General features: G+C 40.0%; 2 protein-coding genes across 2 annotated transcripts; both read right to left on the bottom strand.

Annotated features, from left to right (window-relative positions):
* Positions 1-248: 248 nt before the first annotated feature.
* LOC142960613 (solute carrier family 26 member 9-like) lies at positions 249-14,614 on the bottom strand. The gene is made up of 21 exons (XM_076102542.1): positions 14,490-14,614; positions 14,129-14,268; positions 13,857-13,967; positions 13,527-13,702; positions 13,259-13,423; positions 13,013-13,165; positions 12,779-12,861; positions 12,525-12,672; positions 12,327-12,440; positions 11,648-11,725; positions 11,449-11,544; positions 11,248-11,354; positions 11,076-11,145; positions 10,893-10,985; positions 10,644-10,784; positions 10,296-10,535; positions 9,761-9,815; positions 9,265-9,401; positions 8,268-8,327; positions 1,265-1,355; positions 249-286 (listed from the first exon to the last, which is right to left on the bottom strand). Exons 1-21 carry the CDS (start codon positions 14,612-14,614, stop codon positions 249-251), a joined length of 2,421 nt encoding a protein of 806 aa, XP_075958657.1.
* Positions 14,615-15,710: 1,096 nt separating this feature from the next.
* slc48a1a (solute carrier family 48 member 1a) lies at positions 15,711-18,231 on the bottom strand. The gene is made up of 3 exons (XM_076097655.1): positions 17,788-18,231; positions 17,162-17,329; positions 15,711-17,048 (listed from the first exon to the last, which is right to left on the bottom strand). Exons 1-3 carry the CDS (start codon positions 17,915-17,917, stop codon positions 16,912-16,914), a joined length of 435 nt encoding a protein of 144 aa, XP_075953770.1. The 5' UTR covers positions 17,918-18,231; the 3' UTR covers positions 15,711-16,911.
* Positions 18,232-20,050: the final 1,819 nt, after the last annotated feature.

The following is a 20,050-nucleotide window of genomic DNA, read 5'->3' as shown; positions in this document are numbered from 1 at the left end:
ATGTAGGCACACAAAAAAACTACTGTAATGTCAAACGGTAAACTGTTATGTCTTGTTGGGTATATATAATGACAGACACTTGTACATGATCCGCAATCAAAAATGTTTGGCCACGCCTGCTTTAGGACAACATTGTGTTTCACCTTCATTACTAAGCTTCCCAGGTGGCACAGCAGAACTCTTCACAACAAAACTTCCTCTGTCCTTCAGTTTTCCCCTGCTGGCTGTTAGGATCCTGCAGGTGCTGACTATGACAGGTTCACCTGCTGTGGGCTCACCTGTATTTCTGTAACCAGTGGAGAGGAAAGCCAGAGTACCGTATGCCTGAATGACTCACAGAAACAACATGCCACTTGGGGCCTACATCATGGTTGTGGCACTCCTTAGCATAGCCAAGGTCCCACCAGGGAGCTGCTCTTAGTGGATAAAGAAAACTATAAAACACCTCGAGCCTGTTGAGGCACACTGAATAACTTTAGAAACATTCAGTACAGTGCACAATTTCATTTTCTATAGAGTGGAGCCTGATCATGTGATTGTCTGCTTCCCGGCCCTTTACGATGCATTTCATTCAGAGGGCACTGAAAATGAGCACCAGAATAGGCCGACGTTCATTTCAAGCCATTCTCATGCAAAGGGATGAAGCAATCACAGGCGTCATGGATGAATAGAGAAAGAATCTGACATGAAAATGACATTTACAGCCAAGGCGAAGGCAACGTGTGAGGGTACGGTTTCCAGGCATATCCATTCTCATGTAAAATAGTTTTTCTTTTTTTTTCGTCAGATGGTTTCTTTTGAGTTTTTTGTGGAGCAGCACAGCCGCTTATCACATTGGATTGTCTGAGGAGGGCACATCTGTCTCTTGTCGTTGGCTCAGCTCAGCATAAGGAGTCAAGTGTTTGTCTGGATGAAAACGTAGATGGACGGATGCGATGCGTGCAAAGAGGACGCTCAGAGAGGCTGTGTCCTTGATGTGCTGAGGCTGAGCGTTCTGCACCGGGGCCTCTGGGGTGTGCTTAGTGTCACTGAAGGCTTTAAGTTCCCCCTCCCACCATTTGCATCTTCATTCATCTGCAGGGCCACTGAGGTGCTGCAGTCCCCGCTCAGCCATCACTCTCCCTTTTGCTCAATATATATGGATCACAGGAAACAAGATCACAACACCAGCTCTTTTACAGTCATACTTTCTTTTTTTTTTTTTTTTTTTTTTTTAAATAATCGCCTCAGCTCCAGCTCTCACAACTTTGTCTTTCATGGTTACCTTGGGGGGAATCTGAGTCTTCTTCAAAGTTTTCACTGCTGATCAGAGGAGAGCGGCTCTGTGGGTTTACAGATAAAGCCACAGTGCCATCCTGTGGTCACAACGGGTCATTATGGCAGACAATCAACAGAATTTGTGAAATTAGTCATGAATATATTGTAACTCTACTTATGAGCAGTTTTTACCTCTTCTACTTCACTCCTCTTTAACATAGACACATTTTTGTCTTTTTTAGGGGGAGCAGGGGCTCTTTAGGGGGCAATAGCTGGTCAACAGTATATGAAGTGGTATACATCATCTGGGAACCTGAAGCATAATTTGAGAAGCAGTTCAGCACTGTGTGTAAAAACATTTCTAGTTTTGCATCTCTAATAAACACTGCTTTGCTCAGGTGTCTATTCAAATGTTGAAAGTATAAGGGCTTAGAATATTATACAAATAGGTATTTGATGGCCATTCCCCTGCTCATTTACGTCTCATAAGTTGTTGCTGCACAAACGTATGATACCATTTGTTACACAGATTCAGTGCAATATTTAACCATTTTTGAACACGAGAAAATTGATTTAAAAAATCCCTCCAAAATACCAAATTTAGTCACAAAGACATTGAGGAACACCAAAAAAAAGTCATACTGTGATTTTAATATCAAAAACTTGACATTTAAAGATATCTACAAGAATTGCATTTTTCGACGATTGGATGGCGAGAACTTGGGAACCCTAGGTTTCTATTTGTGGTTGTAAAGTTGCACGTGGCTATGATTATCCTAAAAGTCAGAACAGGGTAATTTTATACAATGATATTGACTTTAAAAAACATGGTCTGAATATGTGAAATGGCTACTATGGAGACTTTGATCATCACTCATGAATACAATTGGGCTGATTGGCTGCACAAGAGAAGTAACAAATTTATACTGCATGCAAAAATGTGTTTGCCCCAGACTTCATAGGCATCGTAGGTATAGAACTCATTTTCATTCACATATCTTGAGGTTAGAGGTTTCGGGCCCCCTGTGAATATAATCATGCTGATTTTTCCCTCCACAAAATGTAGCCCCACTTCAGAGCGTTATATATGAGAAGATAATTTCTGCTATAAAAGCCCAACTGCTGGAATATATTCAGTGAGTAACATTTTTTACTCAAACACAAACATATTTTCCAAACTGACATATAATGGATATTGTTTTTTTATTGCTTTACCTATAAGAGCAGCTGTGGACGGTTACAGCATGAAGATTTGTGGCTGTTAAATGCAAGAGAGAGGTGAGTAGATGGTCATAACGTGGTGCAGTTAGACAGCTGCTGAAAAAGAGCAAGGCACAATGAATCACCAAGCAGTGCTGCTGTCACTGTAACGGGAAAATGCTTCATCAGCCTAAACATGTTTAAAGGCCAAAGCTGTGAGTGGAATGTCTTGGGTACTTGTGTGCATGTAGATGTGCAACGAAAAGACATTTGAATTGCAAATTTCCCTCTTCCAACGCAAAAAAAGTTGCCGGTTTCTGCTGCATGGCATCAAGCACATTGTGTTGAAGTTTTAAGCATTTAAAGACGGAAATATATTCATGTTTTGTAATATCATCACACACCGTTTATAGTGCAGGCAATATTCTTCGTGTCAATCTTCATGCATACAATTGATGAGTTTGATTTAGCTCCAATTTAATAGTTAATAAATCACCATCAGGGTTGAATTTGTCTGCATGAAAGTGAAGTCATGATAGAGAGGTAAACAAAAGCAGTGAAGGGCTTTGGATAATGGCTGCCTGGCTTGCCTGTTTATTGAGATAAAAGCAGAGGTTACTCCTCTGAGCTTCAGACAGGTGCTCTGCAGACAGAAGTACCCATGGGACACGAGACAATGAGAGAGCAAATCAAACTGGTCTGAACCACACTTTTAGTGAGAAATACTGCAATTCAAACCCACCATTTCTTCTTTCTCTTTCTCCCTGACAGTGGAAATGGCTATGTAGGATACATTTTATTTTTATATTAGGCATTGATGGCCTACAGTTTATTTTCAGCCCTGTTGAAATTATACAAATGCACTATATGGAAATGCATGTATTTTATATACTTTATATACGGTACCCTATTATTTGACAGAGTACAGGAATTGAATTTGTACGGTAATTTGAAGCTCTGTTTGAAACAACTGTATTGTATTAATAACATTCAGTAAATAGCGTTTTGTATGCATGTAATAAAATATATATAACGTCAATGAGATGGTTATCTGCATTAGAAATAAAGAAAAAGAAGAAGAAAACCGGTTATAATGATCATCCCCAGAACCAGAAGTGATCACTGTAAGAGGTGTCCAATGTATTTTCCGTTTGTAAGCTTTGCGTTTTGAAATTAATGAGTATCATTTGGAGAACCGTGTGGAGAGTTTCCATGTAGAGCTCGCTGGAAAGCTAATTTGCAAATGGTTGTGTTAATGATCCTGGTATAGTTGAAGCACGGGGCAATTTTACTAATGCTTGCGTGGTTAATGGCCTCAGCCTGCTTTGCCTGACAGACATTTGTTGACACTCGGACACAGCCGGACTTTGTCTCTGAAGTCTCCTTCAAGTATCACCTGAGCCACACTCCTGACAGTTCAATTCTTCAAACCTGACTTTTATAGTATGTCAAGCAGTAAACTGATGGTTCTTGTAGACTTTCAAAGCAGCACTGTGCATGTGTCCAATCATCTCTTCAAACAACCCTGTCTCCTACAAAAACATGTTAAAATACAGGGTTGCTGTGATTATAACCGTACATTCACAGCTTTATTGGCATCCTGTCAATGTCGATGAAGACCTTGTTAAATAATTCAAAGACAGATCGTTCTATACATGAATATACGACAGCAGATCATGAGCTCTGGTTCACCGTATTGCATCAAAGCTTGCCCTCTTTTATGTCCTTCTTGGCTCCCGAGTTTATCAGGCAACATTCTTAAAATTAATGAAGTAATTGTGCACAAGCTATCAAATCATGATTGTGTAATAACACTCACAACACCCCTGATGACAAGTTGCAAAGCATCATGCGGCTTCCTCTTATGCTGCAGTGTTCTAATGAGTTCCCTCAGCGTTGCACCACACTGCGTTGTTTTTGCGTTGTCTTGTCTAATTTCCCCGCTGATACTGAACGGCTCAGTAAGGAGCTAGTATCTGCAGTCATCACGCTGCAGTTTTCATCTAATAAGAAGACAGGAGAGCAAACAATACCTGCCGCTCGGTTTAATGAGTTGATGGGATGACAAAACACCTCACTGATGACACTATCTGTCCAACACCATAGCTGCAAATCTCTCTTTGTCTCGATGGCATGTTCTGAAGGAAAGTCAAATTTGTTTATCTTTCTAAACCGTTATCTTCTAATGCCAGCTTTGGTTTTCATGATACTGTTAATGGAATTCAAATGAATTCCTTTCTTCCCTTCCCACAAAACAAACATATTAAAAATATAGAAGTACATCTTGGTGTTTTGCGGCAGCAGCAATTTCACATTTTGTTTGTAGTTTTTATCATTCCATAAAGGTCAGTATCTTTAGAAATGATCAACACAGTGACTTCATTTTGATATTACCATGAAATGAAATAACTCATTACATCTAGAGGTTGCAAAAAAGAGAAAAACAAAAATTGGCCAAGCAGGTTGCAGCATTTTCCATCAGACATGGGGTTGTGGCTTCATTTAACTATAAATAATTATGCATAGAGTCAGAGACGCAGACTCAATCATTGTATGCCTTAATTAATCACCAGAGATTGTTGGTGTATTTAATTGCTGTTGAACAACTGGAATGAGACAGTGCATACATTAATTAATACCAGCTATCAGTGGTCAGATTTGCCCTCAGCAACTTCGTAAACAACCCCTGTCCAAACACAATTTGCTGATATTGCACAATCAAGATTTATGATTCCCTGGCTGCAAACTGGCTTGTTAATTCAGCGAAATAGATCCCCAAACATAAGTCTAGAAAATGCATATGCAAAGCACCAACTGCTATCGCTTGATCAATGTCAAACAGACTCTATTTCAATCACCAGAAACGGTTTTTGGTTGCTCTGTCATTCTCATTTTCTCTCCCATACAAGCCCACAGTCCATTTATGCAACAATCTTTTGATAACAATTGCTTCCTGGCTCTTTATTAAAATGAAATCTTGATTGTGAAAGGTCAGAGCTGAATATTCTTCTCAGGGACAGCTCTTCATAAAATCAGGCAAGCTCTCAATGACAAGGTCCCATGACTCAACGAGCAGATACCCTCTGACACCATGCAATTAGTCTGAATAGTATGAAACCACTGGGCGTGTAAACAAATGTATCTCTACAACTCAAATTCCTAAAAAGGGACCTTGTTAATTAAACCATCATGGTCAATGAATGTGCAAGAGGTGTAAAATTAATTTTTATGTGAACTTGCAATTACAGGGATTGAGAAGCTAGTCCATTATAATAGCATCTCATTTGAAAAAGGTTTTAGCTAGAAGCATTTCATAATTCAGTGTAATCATCATTTGACCTCCAGAAAGGGGAGTTTGTTGTTTTTTTGGCTATAGCTTCACCGATAAGGGGTAATTACATGGCACAATATCAGGAAGGTCAAATTAAAAGGCCTATAGTTGCCTACATTTAGATAAAAGAAACGCATTATAAAAACGATACACCACAACTTTAAATGTGATGGCAGAGAGTGAAAAAATAGCAGTAAAGCAGGGTTGACCGTCAATCCTCTGGTAACAGAGCGCTGAATTAATGATTCTTAAAACCCGAAAATGAGTTAGCATTCCCGTTCCTTTGTCTTGAAGTCAATGGTTATTTTTATTGGGCTTTTGGTTAGATGACCGAAATAAGGTCTGTGGTTAACCAGAGATTTTATCATACCCCTCTGTGTCATTTAAAGCATTAACGTCTTAAAAAAGGCGGTTGCTAAAAAGTGGCTAACTGAGACTAAACTTCATCACGGTTATCACTACTGCACCTTAAGCTTAGTGGTGATGACGATGAAGTAATGTGACCGTGTTGAAGTATATTTATACGCGAGCTGTTTATGTGAAGATAATTTTGCTGAACAAAACTTGTAAGTATCATAAACATATGTAAATGTTTGCCACAGAGCATATTTTCTGCAATAATCCAAAATCCAATGGATGAATCCCATTGGCTTTTTGTCGAGGAAACCAGGTCGATGCTAACTTCTGGGTTGGCCTACTAAAATGCATCATCTCTGCAGCTGAACTAAAGGGTGGTAAATAAAAACAGTGCCCCTTGAGCAAGGCACTGCAACCCCATAACTGCAAAGGGGCTTTATCCTGACTGATCCAGCACTGTAATCTCTGAAAGAATAGGATAGAGGCAGTGTCCCACTTCCATACTACACAGGCCTCCTCATTGTGTACACTATGTACTGTATATACTACACGTCTTGGTATACTTTTGCAGTTAGTTTACAAGGAAATGCATAACGGCATACAATACGTGTGCCTTAATTTATATGCAATACTGCAATTTTGGAAAGACAAAGCTAAATGTTTTCCCAAACATGTAATACTTATTTGTCCAATATTATTCTGTAGCTGTCCTACAACCACCTTCTGCAGCTGTGGGCAACTCCTCTATTTCTTCTGTGCATTGCATTGTGGGACTATACATAGTGTACAATACACTCAAAAATCAATTTTTAGAATGCATTGACAGTTTTGAATAATTCTTTTTGACATTTGTTTTCCAGTTTGAACACACCTGTTAGAATTAGTATGAAGTATTGAATTCACATATGTTTATGTATAACTGAGACATGGTATGTGAGAGTCAAGTTCTCTTTTCTTATACAGTCAAACATTTAAAGAGGGCAGAGTGGCATAATGGCTCATAACCATGTGAGAAACCATGGTCGAACTGTTTCAATCTGAATATTTCCCTAATTCTAATTAATTAAATCAGGCCCGAGCAGCAAAGGGCTTCGACAGCCGGTCTCAAAACAATGAGGGAGAAAAGAAGGAGAAGGAGAAGCTGCAGTTGATGAAATTAAACACACACACAGACACACACACACACACACATTAAGTGATGAGAGACTTCCCCAGAGCTCCAAATTAAAGCTGATGGCCATAGAAACCTTGTAATCACTTGTGGTGCCAATTTGCTGCAGAGAAGAAGGAGAGCAGAGGAGCAGATGTGTGCCAGAATACCTTAGGATGATTTCTTAATAGCTTCATATATCCATTCATGCATCACAAGCATACCAACAGTGCTGTCAGCCCGCTGCGAGGCGAGACACCACATGCCTTTAAGCACCTGCTACACAAACACAAGGCTATTTCTCTTTGTTAGAGTCACTCTACTGATGCAACTGGCAACAATTAGGAGAGTTTTTGTTTGTGGGGGCTTTACTCTGCCTGATGGTAAGTGATGGACAACTAAGTCATGAAACTGCTGATGCATTCCTCCTTTCATTTGTGTTTAGCCTTTCTTAGTGTCTTGCCTCTACGGGGACTTAGCCAGACTGCTCAGCTGGCTATACAACACAGCTGTGGCCATGCACACTTTCAGTTAATTACAGGACCACTTCTGTATGACTGCACAGTCAGCAGGTTCACTCCACAGTTATTTTGGGGGGGGCGCTGAGCTTCATTATCTGCTCAGTGTTTACTCTTTCACGTCTCTTGTGCTGGTATGTACCACCCCCTGTCAGTGGCGTCAAGTACTGACTGGACTGTGCCCAACCACAGAGTAAAACATTGTATTAAGATAATTGATAGTCTGCAAAGAGATAAAAGACAAAGCACAGGAAGTATTTTTGGCAACAACAAATTGAACTGATAGTATCTTCCGCATGTTTCTTCTCCTCATCTTCACTGCAGCAACCAGTGCTCAAAACAGTTCCTGTAGAAGTAAAACTACTCTTAGATTTACAGTAATGGCTTGATGGGAAATAAAAGTAGGTTGGCTAAACTGTAATTTTTTAGCTATTATGAGCAAACTAGTGCATACCTGCTCCAGATCCTTCTCCTCATTGATGTTAAAGGCAAGTTGCTGTCTCGCTCTCTCTGCCTGCAGAAAACAAAGTAAATGCACATATTTAAAGTCAAACAGGCATGAATGGAAACACTAAAATTGCTTTGCTCCCGATGCATTGGCTAAAGTAACTGTAAAGTTATAAAGTGATGAATTCCAAATTCAGAGCATTAATATAGCAGCAAACAACTATTTGCTATGTAAAGATAGTGAGCAGAGAATGAAGTCACGCTCCCACTGTGTGTAGTCTGAGTTTCTCTGTGCTTTGTTTAAGTTGCTGTCCGGCCGCGTGTGCATGTTAGTGAATGTTAGTGCATGTGAGTCCCTGTGTGTGCCCAACTGGCTTGCTAATTGCCAATCTGCACTGTGCTCATGTGGCGAAACCGCTGATAACGCCGTCCCGACCTACAGCGGCGTCGCGTAAGTGGAGCGCACAATCCAGTTCCCCCCAGGTTCATACTGTTAGCTCTGTCAGCACGGTTGTCGTTGAATTACGAATTAAGCACCATTAAAGTTATTACATAGGAGAAGGTTACACTACTGTTTGTATTGAACTATACTATTTCACATTTAAGTCATTCTGAGTATCTGAGTAAGTTGAGACTGGCTGTATGACAGTATGTCCAGTCAGATGCTAAAAACGTTGCCTATGCACATCAGGCAGTAAGAGCAGACAATCAGGCACACAGCATACAATATGCAGCATGACCTTGGCGTAACTTACAACTTTGTTTGCTGCGGCTGTGTCACAGAAGCCTGTGTGATATTTCTGTTTACCCTTGTTGAACCAGATAAGGTAACAAAAGCTGTGCTAAAAAGACGATTTGGTACTAAGAAAATAAATCTTGCTGTTCTACTCTTCTTAATCCCTCCCTATATCCCTAACCTTAAAACCTTTGACCAGCAGGTGTTTGTATGTGATGTTATGAAAAGGATTTGTATGATAAGGTTATTTTATACAGTGGGGGCCTACCTTTGGGGAGACTAGCCTCTCTCCAGAGGTCTGCTGAGCAAACACAACAGCATCGTGGACAGAGAGGAAGAGATTACTGCGGCCAATATTGCCGGCATCAAAAGCTCCTCCGACCTCCAGTTCTTCATACACCTGGGCTGCAGGCGGCAAGACAACAAACATCACTCAAGGACTTAAAGTAGAGCGAAACAAGTGATTTCAACACAACACTCAAGTTGTATTTAAAGAGAAAATTAAATGGCTGTTTTATTTGCCAAGAGAAGAGCATTGACTGATGCTTAAATGTGATAAATCACAACGAATAACTGCTGTATCTTTATCTAATGGAAGTCCCTTGCTTCCTATGACAAGTGTTTTAGACATTAAATCTCTGACTTACGATTGTACACTCATTTCGTCCTTCACAGACCTTATAGACGTAATGCTCAATGAATGGCTAGGGTTCTGTTTCCATGCCAGCGGGTGTGAAATGCACAGAAGTCATCAGAGATTTTACCTTGAACATTAGCCAGGTAGAGTTTAATGTCCAGCATCGCGTAGCTCGAGTTCATCTGTGTGGCAAATAGAGAAAAGAAGACCGTTAAGAGGCATAATGGAATATACTATTGTATACACCCATACCTAAACATTCTCTCATAAAAAGGTTCAGTAAGGGACGGCAGGGTTCAATCTCACAAATCAAAGAACCTTCTGTGACAAAAAGGTTCAATATTAGATTTGTAGAGAAAATATAAGCTTTCATGTTTCAGGGGTTCTTTGACTTGCAGAGAGACTTGGAGAGGAGAACAACAGCACTGTGTCAAGGTATACTGCAGTGGAAACTATTCTTTCATCTAAAAGAACCTTTTCATGGTTGTAAAGAACCATTAAAGGTATTTTAATTATTCTTTTATGAACCTTGTGAAAATGCTTTATATTGAACCCTTTAGCGGTGCCATACTGTACACTGAATGTACAAAAATATTACTCAAAAGGTTCAATATAGAACCAATTGTTTTAAGTGAATTTGGTATTGCAAACAAGCATATAACCTTTATCAATACGTTGATGCCCATTAGGTCTATGAAGCAGACCCCTGCCAAGTCGAGGATGAGGGTGTGGAAGGGCATGGGCTGGGACTCCAGTGTGGGACTGGGTGGCTCTTCAGGCGCCTGCTCGCCCGGCTCAATGTCACTACCGCGGAAGTTGACATAGCTGGTGGGAGGCTCAGGTATGTTGGCAGTGCCATCGTTCATATCAAAGTCATTTTGCAGTTCAAACTGAGATACGGTCTAGATTGAGAGGAAATACATAGAGAAAGGTGTACAGAAGAGGTCATGAAAATACGAGCTGCTAGGTCAAACACGTGTGTGTCATGTATCATATATACTTGATCCCACCTGAGCCTTCATGTCAACCAAAGAGCTGGGTTTCCTCCTTCGTGTCTCATTGTCCTTCTTCTCTTCTTTCGCTTTCTCCTTCTGCTCTTTCTCTAAGAACTTCCGCCTGGCCAGGATAAGTTTGCCAGGGTCCAGCCCGGTCTAGACACAAACATGCCTGTGTAAACACCTATTAAGCCACATTAACACATTCACTCAAGCCTGCCTAGCCTTGCGTGACAGCAAAAGAGGTCGTGTTTTCAACTGTACCTTTTTGATGACCCTCTGGCGAAATATTTCAGCATTTGCAAAATAGAGAGGTGAGCAATAGTTCACTATTTTCACACCGGTTATTGAAATGACCTGTGGAGTTATTACAAAAAAGATTAGACACCATTATTCATTTATTATGTGTAACAACAATAAATACACACAAATATTTAGTTTTCATACCTTACTGTACACCTTCGGGTTTTTGTAGATATCCGTATCCATAATCTGGACCATTGCCGAACCATTACGACTACGGGGAACACATGATTAAAATGAGCATTAATAAACACGCTCTGCTCCATTGTCTTTTTTTGTAATTCTGGTTAAAAAAAAAAACAGAGCATTTACTCACAACTGTGTCTTGAATATCACTACCAGGATGGAAAAGCCCACTCCGATAGCAACTCCATAAGGCAAGCTGAGAAAGAATGTGGCCAAGAATGACACAACCCACACACACTGGAAGAGAAAGAACAACATTAAGAGAAAATATGGAGGGGAAAAAAAAGACATCACATTGTGCTGCAATATTGCATCCAAGGCTTTGACTTACGCAGTCCAGTTTGCTCTTCTGCCATAAGTAGTAGGGATCAGAGAGCTGTAGCAGAGTGTTCTTCAGGTTCACTGCAATCAAGGCTCCAAGCACAGACTGGCGAAACCAAGGTTGCATAGGTCACTAATGGATTTTTTTCTTACTTCTACTTAAATGTTTTGTCTAATTGTTCAAGTATCATAATCCTATGTCCACCTACTTTTGGAAGCGGTTTCAGGAAGGCCCCCAATGCAAGCATGGTAACCATTACGACCAGCATCACACAAAGACTGGCGAACTATGAGAGGGCAGCAACAGGGGTGCAGAAGTTAGCAGTTTGAGATATTATTTTCTTGTAGTCCATACTATTATTACTTGACAATAATTACAGTAAAATCGTGGCGGAAAGTAACTAAGTACATTTACTCAAGAACTGTACTTAAGTACAATTTTGAAGTGCGTGTACTTTGATATGGTACTTTATACTTCCACTGCACTACATTTTGGAGGTGAATATTATTACATTTTTTTGACAACTTTAGACTAATAATACAAAATATGATTAACAAATACGTTGATTTATGATTATGGATAAAGATAAGACCTGGCTGGTACCCAGCTGAACACATAGTAAAAATAAGCCCCATATTTACCAGCTTCAACACTAAAGTAATGTACATATTAATGCATCAATAATTAAAATCCAATAATATAATATATAATATTCTGAAATGGACCGTTCTGTATGATGAGTACTTGATGCTCGTACTTTTGTAGTTTTATTTTGAATGCAAGACTGTAAAGAGTATTTCTCCACTGTGGTGTTACTGCTTTTACTTAAAAAGATCAGAGCACTTCTTCCACCTCTGCAGCTACAGAAGTGGTAACGCAACACTCACCTGTGATGTTCCACCAGCATTGTCCACAGCCAGGGTTACAGACAGGGCACAGCAGATCACATGGATCTTAAAGAAGGACCCCAGGAAATTGCTGCAGCCTAGAGCCAACATTTCCTGCACAAGAATATGTATGTTGTGTTAATACAAATCTAATAAAATGCACATTTTGATCTAGTAAAAAATATGCAGTTTTTGTACCTGGTTGGGATCCACGTCGTAGCCATGCTTGGCTGCCAATGTCCTGCCCATGGCCAGGTTGATTACATACCCCACGATTGCCAGAGAGAAAGCTGTGCTCAACATGTCTTCCCACTGACTCACTGTTGGCAGGATTGGTGCTGGGAAACTAGAACATAGAGACAAGATATAAATCTAAATTGAACAGTAAAAAAATGAGTAATTTTAATTAATGAAGCAACCATTGATTCTAGGTATGCTGATGTGTGCTTTACCCCAAAGGAATTTCTCCCACTATGTCCATGTGATAGATCTCAGGAAGGTGCAGAGGGCCTGAGATGGCTGTGGCTACCACAACCTGTGTAGCACAGGGATAGGGATCAATCACCACTATCGTCCTTACATAGTATATTTGTCAAACATCTAGAAATAGCAGCTTCATGAAATTAAACAAAAAATAAAGAAGTGCACTTTTGTGTCCTCAGAGAAATGACAAACTATAAACTTACAATTATGATCTCCATAGGGATGGGGAAGGGAAGCGTGTGGCGGTAGCGTGCACTCAGCTCCTTCACCACAATAAGAACTATGCTGCTGACCAGAGCAAATACTAGCGATGCGATGTTGGTATCTCGAAGGCCACGTACAATATCTACGAGAGTCTATGAGAAATGAATAAAATGACATATTTTAATTACAATCAAACTACTAAAGTCTTCTGATGTTCTTTGGCCAAAATATGGGGGCTCACTGACATATATAACAGCCAGCGGACCACTATAAGCTGGCACTTGGATGCCAAAGATGTACTTGAGGACTGAGATGAGGATCTGCAGACCAGCAGCAGTCATGAAGCCTCTGACGAAGGATTCGGACAGATAGATGGCTACAAATCCAAACTGCATGAAGCCAAGGCCAATCTGCACAGACACAAGTAGTTTCCAATGTGTAACTTTTAGATTAAACTGTACTTCACCTGTCTTTCAAGCTTCACTTTGAAAGACCGATTTTAGTGCCGAGTACCTGTATGACTGCAGTGAGACAGGCCAGGGTTCCAGATATTCCCAGGCGAACCTCATTCATCAGGTCTGTGTCCACTATTGTAGCATTAAGAGTGGCATTGAAATGACTGAAGTCCGACTCTGGGGCCAGCCTTAGACACACGATCCCCACCATAATGCTGAGGACAGCAAACGTACCTATGGAAAGTAGTGTGTCACATCTATTTTCTTTGCTATACTGCAAACTGGAAAGTCAGGCTGAGCACAGCTGATCTGCACAGTGCGGTGCAGCCCTTGGCAACTTATCACTGTCCTTATAGGAAATCACTGGAGATAAATCACTCTGGTTTACCTGGGACCATCTGGTGAGCAGTGCCCATGAAGAAATACGGGATGAGGGGAAAGAAAGAGGAATAGAGACCGTTGACAGGAGGGAGGTTGGCCAGGAGGGCAAATGCCATGCCTGGAAAGAACAGAAACAGTTTTATAACACATAAATCATGACAACGTATAAAAAAATACAAATGATATGTTATATACCGGAGCCAACGATGCTGGAACTAGCTTCAGTCGGTGGGTATTACAGAGTACAGAGGCATCAGAGTGAGGAGAGCATCGACTGACCTTGGGGAACCTGAATGGTGCCAGCGCTGACCCCGCTGATGACATCACACAGCAGGTTTTCTTTCACTTTGTACTTGGGAAGCCAGCTCAGTACAGGCAGATGTCTGAACAACAAGCCCTTCAGTCTCAGCACAGAGCATCTGACAGAAACAAACAAGGGAAACTCTTTGAAGAGCTCACGTTTTCAGGTAGTTACTTTGAAAAAGTCCATAACACATGTCTAAACTTTATATTGAATCATAGCTACACGGCTCTCCACTGTTTGATCACAGACACAAAGCTTCTCAGAGTTCGAGTTTGTGTGACGGGAAGACCTGCAGTTCATGTTGACTGTGTGTGCGGAGAGATTGCAGTTCTGTACCTGAAGAGTTTCCTCACTTTCTCTCCAACAGGGAATCGTCGACTCTTCTTGTCAAACTCTCCGTCAAAGTCTGGGAGGTTATATGCCGGCCGGTCAATCACGTAACGTGGGCGGTCCCGTTGCATGGCTATAGCATATCGAAATGTATTAAGACCTTGGAAAACTCTGTCTTATACTATGTTCTCAAGGTGCAATTTAAGGAATTACGTTAGGAATTATACTTCACTAAAATTAGTCATTAATCAATCAAAGTAGCAACATCATCAATATTGTCTTTAACAGCACATGCTTTACACAGTTGAATTTTCACACGTAAACAAAAACAAAGTATGAGGTTTATATTTATACAGTTGTGGACACAAGGGCATCTTTAGGATTGCACTTCTGCGGTTTTACATTTGGGAAGCACATTTCAAGTCCAAGGCCTTAATCTAACCTTGAAGGGTGAAGGACTAGGCCACAGACTGCTAAAATATTAGCTCAACACTAGGTCAATAATAGCACACGCACAAGATCGCTCTATGAGTCTTACAGTCTGCCTGCTGTAGAAAAAAAAATGGATAACTCTACTGCATTCCATAACTTGAGAAAAACTACAAATACAAAATGATATCTGCACTTTCAAGCATTTTGGTCAAAAACTATAACTTTGCCTAAAATGAATTATGCTTTCTGTTCAAACGTGCTTGTTACATTGTAAAAATAAGTTTAGGGATGAGGGTTAAAGCTCAAGAAGAAATAACTGACTAAAGACAAGAATTGCAATGAGATTCCTCACCATTTAACAAAAAAAAGACACCTGTTGAGCATCCATTGCACATGAGCTTCAACTACTCAATCATCAAATATATTTGGTAAAAGGTTGTTCTGCTGAATCTCTGAGGTCCTCTTTTAAAGATGTGCAGCCTCTTATGAGGTCACTGATAAAGGAATCAAAATGACAGTAGCACATAATGAGCTGATCGCTCTGTATTAAGTTAGAGGTCTGAAAAGAAGACTGCACTGTACCTTATTGTTGAAGCACTACGTCTGCAGGCATTTGGTTCAGATGTGTGTATTGCCCAGTTGTTTGATACCTTATCAAGCTACGCTTAAGACCCTGCATACCTCCTGGGTGGAGCTTAGAGAATGAAAAGCTTCAGGAAATGCAACACCTTAAATTGTTGATTCGTTAGGTGCTGCTGTATCGGTGTGGTATAAAGCAAGGAGACGACAATGTAATTAACAATAAATGCACCTTTAATGGGTTGAGATTCTATTTACATGTAACATCCTCACATTCATCAACAAAAATACGTTTAATATGGTTTTATGGTAGAAGGTAGACATGAGCAACACACTTACAAAGCCTAGTTGTACAAAACATGCCAACTGTAAAATAATTACACACTAATTGTGTATTTAAACATTTAAAATGGTGAGACAGAGATGACTGTGTAAAACATAATTACTTCCATTGCATCAGGATCTGTGTGCAAAACAATGGCATCGATATCAAAGACTAAAGTGCAATATTTATCAAACTAATTTGGGTTTTCTCTTAAGAGGAATGTCATCATTCTCCAGTGGACTCTTGATAAAAAAAAGAAAAGCAAGTCTCCCCATGGTGGAACAAAAGATGAAAAAAACTAATTCCACAGGAAAGCCTTTTCTTCAGTTCTTCTAAAAGTAAATGTGGAATAAGAAGGGAGAAATAAAGTACATCAACTACCCTCTTTAAAACGCTTTAAATAATAGTAACTATTCATATCAGTGATTGAATAAAAAAAAGGTTTCTCAAATTGGGACATTGACGATAAAGGGAGCTAAGAGACTGCCTTTGCAGACACCAAGACAGTGACTGATGGGAGTATTCTGTTGTTCAAAGATAACTATGAAAAAGCTCATTTGAGTACAAACATTCAAGCACTCCAGCAAACACGGTCAACCTAGCAATTAGTAGAGTGGCTTCAGGTAGGAGGTTTCAGTTTTGGTTCTGAGGATTTTAGCTTTAAGAGTATTTTCACTTTCATTTTCACAGTTATTCATTAGATTAAAAGCCTGTCACGGTGGGGATTTCCTTATATGTATTAGCGGTTTTAAGATTCAACAACACAAAGATAAAATCTTAAAAACACAGCATGTCTCTCCATACAAAGCCGCAAGCAATGAACTCAAAAGCAGCTCCAGTCTTCAGAAGGTCAGACTACTAACAGGAATATAATATTTGGATCATCAAAAGTAGGACAACAGATGAAGATACAAATACAGAGCTTGTTAAGCAAGTAAAACAAGTGCAACTCCTTATGGTAAAAGTCAGGTGACTTATTAAATCTAGCCATGTCTGCGCTTCCTCCTCTTTGTTACAAAAGCTCTTTGACCAGCTCCTGCTGGCTGCCTATAACCTCTCAAAGTCCATCGCGGTCCATAAAATCAGTACTGACTAGAAGTCGCTGAGGATGCTGATGTCTGCAAACTCCTGGCGATATCTGTAGGAGTATAAGGCCAAGAGGAAGGACCATTTGAGAGTCAGGAAGCTCCACACACAGGAGAGATAAAGGCTCCTCGGGTCAGTAGGAGCTGCGGGACAGAAAAAGCCATGTGATGAATACTTGCATAAGGAAATCAATCCTATAATCCTTATTGCATACAAGTTACTCATTATAAACTAGGAACAGTAGAGAGAGCATTACATTGCATCTGTGTGATGGCGAGCGTTAGGAAGGTGATGAAGGCGGCCACTGCCAAGGCTGAGAAGAGCACACCAACAGCGATGAAGAACTTGAGGCCTTTGAGCCAAGTGCGCCAGAAGTCCTGCAGGTACATGATGTGTGTGACAAGAGACCAGAGCGCCAACACTCCTGTTGAAAGACAAGTTGAAACACACACACACTTGTATTGAGTGTAGGCCTATTTTAAGACAGGCTTATGTCAGAAAATATTGACAAATCCCCATCACGTGGAAACAAAATTGAAATTGTCAATAAAAGTCTCAAAAAGTCAATATCGGTCAGAGTATTGATGCAGAGGATGAGCTACAAATCTGGTCATATGCACAAGTGTGACATATGAGCTAGCTAACACACACAAAAACATCCATTTAAACAAATACTGACAGCAAATAATGTGTTACCGTGTCAGGGACTAGAGTAAATACAGCCAACACTTTGTTATTATGATTATGGTGATGTGCGACCGTGCAGGCCTTGCAAAAAGGATTAGGCAGCCTGAGTTAAATGCTCCAATGGTATGTGAATAAGACGATCACGGAGACATGTACCTTTACAATTAAGGCTAAAAGTTAGGTGTGTAAACATACCTGACAGGCCTCCCATGGCCGCCGTCCATGGCTGTTTGTATGCTATATTCCAGACCAAGAAAGCCGAAAGTCCAACCAGGGTACCAAAGGTAGAATATCCGATGCTAATGTAAATTCTGCTGACTCCCATTGTAAAAATCCAACTACTGCCACCCAAATCTTTGTAACAGGTGTGCGAGTTAAAGGCGTATTTTATCTAAATAGACTGGTTTTAAGCTACATCAACAGCTTACTGCCACATTATGTAATAGCATTGATACTAACGACAACATCAGATTCCCCTGGGCTGAGCGACCAGCGAGAACGACGCCTATCAGTGTTAGCTAGCTAGCTTTAGAAAAAGCTAAATAATAGTCGGTTCGTGTGGCTAGCACGACACACAAACTCCCGATGAGACAAGCTTTCAAGCTAAGAGGCAGGAAAAAAAAAAAGTAGCAACAGAAGTGTTTATGTGAGGTACATAGCAAAGATGCAAAGCTGTGACTGAGAAAACACGCTCACCGTGGATCCTCGTCTTTAGCTGATGCCGCAATTATATCGATAAAGACTCAATTTCATCGGTTTAACTGGTCTGTACGTATACTTCACTGTTAAACAACACTTGAAATACAGAATAGTTGTTTCTATGCGGAAAAAACGAGTTTGTTTGGGTGCCTTTTCAACAATTTGCCGAGAAGTCATCTATCACTTCAACATTAAAATATCTTTGCACTGAGGAAACCCCCAGCTCTCTAACACACCGCCCCTAGTGGAGCAAAGAAGAACTGCAATTTTAGACCTCTGATGCCAAACTGTTATGATCATTTGGTGACATGGTCTTTTGAGATGTACAGTGGGCAACTGGCAGCTCACTGAGAAGGCAATTTTTGTTTGATGCATTACAAATCTATACACAAACATGTTGCATAAGTTTATACAGTCAGGAAAAGAAATGAAAGCACTGTGTTGATCCTTACTGTCAGCTAGAAAGACAATAGTTCACAAAGAGGGGTGGAAGATGTAGTCTGATCCTCTAAAAGTAACAACACCAGACTCTGAAAACACTCCTTCATGCTGAAGTCCTGCATTAGAAATTGTACTTAAGTGTCAAAAGTAAAAGTATATTTAAAATGCTGAAAAATGACCCCTGTGAGCGTGTTTCTATTGTATTATTATTACTGGTGCACTTATGTATAATTCATATTTTTCTGTGGAAGTTGGTCGAGGTGGAGCTGATTTGAACTATTTTATATACTGTTGGGTAGTTAAATATATTTTATGTACAAAACCCATGATGAACTTATTATCGTGTTATATAAAGTTCATATGTTTTATACATTAAACAATCTTGGTCTGCATAGTAACTAGTGACCAAAGCTGTCAGATAAATGTAGTAAAAGGTACAGTATTTGCATTTGAGTCGTACTGCAGTAGAAGTATAGTGTAGCATAAAATGAAAATATTTAAGCAACATACAAGTACGTCAAACAGAACTTCAGCAAATGTCCTGTTACATTTAACCACTAAATATTAAACAAGATACACAGTTTGAAAAGCAAAAACAGTAAATACATCTAAAATATGCAGTGTTCTTGATAGAATTTAAATATAGCTGTGAAAATGAATGCAAATTAGGCCAAAGACTGTCAGGTTGCTTATATACTGATTATGTCTTCACATTCACACACACAGACTGTATTCAGCCCAAGCCCTGGGGCACTCTCTTCACGGCCAATCAGAAAGATGCAGGAAGCTAAGTCCAGCAACAATCCCCGCAACTCACATAAACAGCAATGACAGAAAAATCATCCTCAGACATTTGAAAAGAGCAAAGGCTGCAAGAGAAAGCAGAAAACACAAAAAGTGTGGAAGCTGAAGAACCTTATAAGAGCGTGCCAGTGGTGAGTATCTGAACACTTATCCAAATTATTATTGGTTAGTTTATGACATTTTATTTCATCAGATGGAGAATGGACATTAGATGGTACTCCATGCAAATGTAAGCGTGTCTGACAAAGTATTACTAAATGTCTGACAAGATTTTATGAGCAAATTTGATATATAGAGATAATTTTACTACTAATTGCTTCAAATTTCCAGACAAAGCAAGTCATTCATGCTCTGAATAATATGTTGAAGTTATTTGTTGCTTGTTAGCGTCTATGACTGAATTAATTCGGTACGCATCAACATGTGACTGCGCAGCATGAGGTAGATCTTTTAGAACGATGCTGACTAAGTGTTTTTGTCTGTTTTAATGTTTTCGCTCATGTCTGATTCACTT

The sequence above is a fragment of the Anarhichas minor genome, unplaced genomic scaffold (assembly GCF_050575085.1).
Source record: "Anarhichas minor isolate MPS153535 unplaced genomic scaffold, ASM5057508v1 ptg000003l, whole genome shotgun sequence".
Lineage (NCBI taxonomy): Eukaryota > Metazoa > Chordata > Actinopteri > Perciformes > Anarhichadidae > Anarhichas > Anarhichas minor.
This window is presented reverse-complemented; position numbering and strand designations above follow the sequence as displayed.

Bases quoted from the DNA above. Each gene is read 5' to 3' on its own strand.
- LOC142960613 (XM_076102542.1), bottom strand. From the start codon at position 14,614: ATGCAACGGGACCGCCCACGTTACGTGATTGACCGGCCGGCATATAAC. The intron at 9,816-10,295 runs GTTATATGCTTG...TTTGCCACACAG, and splicing joins GCATCAACGTATTGATAAAG to ATGAACTCGAGCTACGCGAT. The intron at 1,356-8,267 runs GTATGCACTAGT...TTGTGACCACAG, and splicing joins AGGAGAAGGATCTGGAGCAG to GATGGCACTGTGGCTTTATC.
- slc48a1a (XM_076097655.1), bottom strand. From the start codon at position 17,917: ATGGGAGTCAGCAGAATTTACATTAGCATCGGATATTCTACCTTTGGT. The intron at 17,330-17,787 runs GTATGTTTACAC...GTCTTTCAACAG, and splicing joins GGCCATGGGAGGCCTGTCAG to GAGTGTTGGCGCTCTGGTCT. The intron at 17,049-17,161 runs GTAATGCTCTCT...TCTGTCCCGCAG, and splicing joins CGCCATCACACAGATGCAAT to CTCCTACTGACCCGAGGAGC.